Source organism: Cyprinus carpio, chromosome A9 (genome assembly GCF_018340385.1).
Source record: "Cyprinus carpio isolate SPL01 chromosome A9, ASM1834038v1, whole genome shotgun sequence".
NCBI classification, from domain to species: domain Eukaryota; kingdom Metazoa; phylum Chordata; class Actinopteri; order Cypriniformes; family Cyprinidae; genus Cyprinus; species Cyprinus carpio.
Genome location: NC_056580.1, coordinates 25114439 through 25117473, shown reverse-complemented (window position 1 = coordinate 25117473; position 3035 = coordinate 25114439). Strand labels below are relative to the sequence as shown.

The 3035-nt window shown below is 40.2% G+C and overlaps 1 protein-coding gene across 1 annotated transcript; it reads right to left on the bottom strand.

Annotated features, from left to right (window-relative positions):
* Window positions 1–2831, bottom strand: LOC109076474 (neurogenic differentiation factor 1-like). Its single transcript, XM_042764531.1, has 2 exons — window positions 2087–2831; window positions 1–534 (listed from the first exon to the last, which is right to left on the bottom strand). The coding sequence occupies exons 1-2, from the start codon at window positions 2679–2681 to the stop codon at window positions 497–499; spliced, it is 633 nt and encodes a 210-aa protein (XP_042620465.1). The 5' UTR covers window positions 2682–2831; the 3' UTR covers window positions 1–496.
* Window positions 2832–3035: the final 204 nt, after the last annotated feature.

Genomic DNA, 3035 nt, shown 5'->3' with positions numbered 1-3035 from the left:
AAAATTCGATCACACAAAGGTAAAAGAAAGACAAAAAATATTTTTTTTAATAAGTAAAATAATAAATTAACAAATAAATACTGCTGTGGTCAAATTATTTCACGGTACAAACTGTCACTGCTCTAAAATCCAAATGTGGTCGTCAGGCACATTGCCAGGCCAAACCCTTTCGATTTGCTTTCAACAGTGAAGCACATGGAAACAAATTTGAACTGCCGCCCTTTTGCCATTCTATCATCTTGCACACAGGCACAAGTGCCACGGCTTTGTCCTGATAAGGCCTCATTCACAACAAACAACACAATTCTGGATGAGCAAAAGGGGGCCTGATTCTAACCCACAACAAATTAGAATATAAAAAGTGTCCTGAGTGCCAGGAGGTGTAATGCGGTGAGAAGTCTGCAGATGTCGTGGAGTTGTCGTGCCACGGCACCATTGAAGAGGAGCGTGAGAAAGGAGGGAGAGGCGGCATCTCTCTTCACGGCCCATGCTGCAGTTAATCCCACTTTATCCAAGAGAGCCGAGCTGTCAGATCTGGAGTTGGAGAGCACAAAAGCAGAGCAAACATGAGGCTTAGGATACATTTTAATGACCATTTAACAAGTCGCTGGTATAAGGCTAACAAAGGCACACTTATTCATTAAAACCCTCCCTCTTGAAGAGCTGGAACCCTGGGATGTGGTTAACTAAATATACAGCTCCCTTTCAGTTCAGTGAAGATACTTGTGTCTTAGAAAAGGAAGTTTTTGAAAACAGATTGGACAGCTGGGAATAAACTGCACAGTCAATGTAAACAATGGGAACTGTTTAATCATGTAAAACAACGCCCGTTTGAGTGCCATAAGCCCTATTGAGGATCTATTTGCATATGCACTCCTAATAAACAAGTCATTCACCCCATATGCCCTGCAAACAAGGGGAACGAAACATTTGTGTGCGTGTGGATAAATATCCAGTCTGTTCCTAATACTTCAAAATGCTGGTTCAAATGAATAAAACTGCTGCAATGACACTAAGACTGCACAAATGTTTGATCTAATTTTCCTGTCAAGTTTTAAAAATGCTCAAAGATGTTTTTCTAAAGGAATGAGGGATTAAATGATTTAGTTTATTACATTTTCCCCCCAGAAACTGGAATGAATTATTTGATTTAAAAAAAAGAAAAAAGTGCATTTTACTGGTATTTTGAGTGTTTTACATTTGTATATTATCTGTATCTTCACCTGTATTTAAAACTGCACATGAGCTAAAGCTATGAGGCATTTTACTTTGAATGCACACACATAACACACACATACATACAGTATGTTTAATAATAATTATATTTTTAATTACTTTATATATATATATATATATATATATATATATATATATATATATATATATATATATATATATATATATATATATATAATTCACTAAAACAAACCAGTTCATAATGTTCGGGAAGCTGACTACACTCGCTTCATACAGTAGCCTATGTTTTTGATTCACTACAAGGAACTAGTTCTTATATGTGAATTAGATGACACTGTTCACTGTTATGAATCACAGATTTTTGAAAACAAAACCGGTTCACAAGAGTCATTCTTTTGGGAATCGAACTAAAATGCTCGCGCTGTTTGATTCAAGAATCAGTTAGTCTAATAAGAATCTTTCGTTCAAGTAGACTACACTGTTCGTGCCTTATTTTGATTCAAAGAACCGGTTGATATGAGTCGTTCCGTTTGCACTTTTGCCATTTATATTTCATTTTCAACTCAACTTTTTGTTCAAATTCTTTTTATTTTAATATCTAAATAACTTAAATTAGAAAACAATACCCTTGTTTCACTAATGATATCAAACTGTTGCCAACATTTTAGACCGACACTGAACACTGTGAAAATGATTTTCAAAGTTGCAAATAAAACAAAGATTATTGGAGTAGGGCCTATGCTTTACAAGAAAATACATTTTCAATCTTTCTACTTCAAAACGTCACGTTTAATTCAGTGCGTTACTTGTCTTTTCGATGTAATTGTGAAATGTACTAGCAATATCTGAAAGTTGTTTCTACGCCAATTTTTCCTCACTGTCATCTTACCACTTGTGTTCCAGATGGCACTGGTCTGATTCTTATAGCCGTTCTTCATGCATTCATCGACATATGACTTGGGGTCACAGCCTGACATGAGGATTTCCCTAAGCAGGGCGATGTAAGCGATGGCCAGTCTTAACGTGTCTATTTTTGAGAGCCGTTTCTCGTAGGGGAACATGGGTACGTGGCAGCGCAGCTCCTCAAACGCAGAGTTGATGCTGAGCATCCTCTTCCTCTCCCGGATGTTGGCGGCGTGGCGCTGCACCTTGTGCGGATGATGGGACGTCAAGCGCCGCTGCTGCAGCTGCTGTCTGCGCTTGTCGATCTCATGGGGCTCGTCCACTAAGGAGCTGTCCACTTCAGCACCGACCTCTAGCTGCGGAGACTGCGAGTCTAAGTCCGTGAAGGTCAGCTGAGCCTCGGGGAACACGGACTGGCACCCAAAAGAGGACCAGGGTGACATCTGACCTGTCATTGCGCTGCAGTCAAACAGCAGCGTGTCCAGCTGAGACTGGAACTGAAAGTTGGGGTCCATTTGGCCCCAGAAGGCAATCTCTGTTGCAGCATCTTGAGCATCGAAATCAAAAAATATGTCTTCCATTTTTCTTCAGATGCCACTAATACTGCGTTTGTGAGTACTATCGTGCGTAAACTGGGCAGCGCTGGGCGTAATGGCCATTAAATAGCTCCCGGTCTCGCCGCAGGGTGCTTGTCTCTATTCAACAGGTTTGAAAAGGAACTCATTAGGACGCGTGCCTCCTCCTAATGACTCTCTGCCATTTCAAAAGCACTCGACGGCATCGGCTGATGCTCAGAGCACGTGTGACGTGTCCAATCATAAAGTTATCCTGAGCTGTTTCCTATGCGGTTTAAGCAGTGGACTAATATTTACTGCACCAACTGGACGATCTGAAGTATGTGCTTCATGTCATTAAATTGTGAGTTTAGTCGTCTG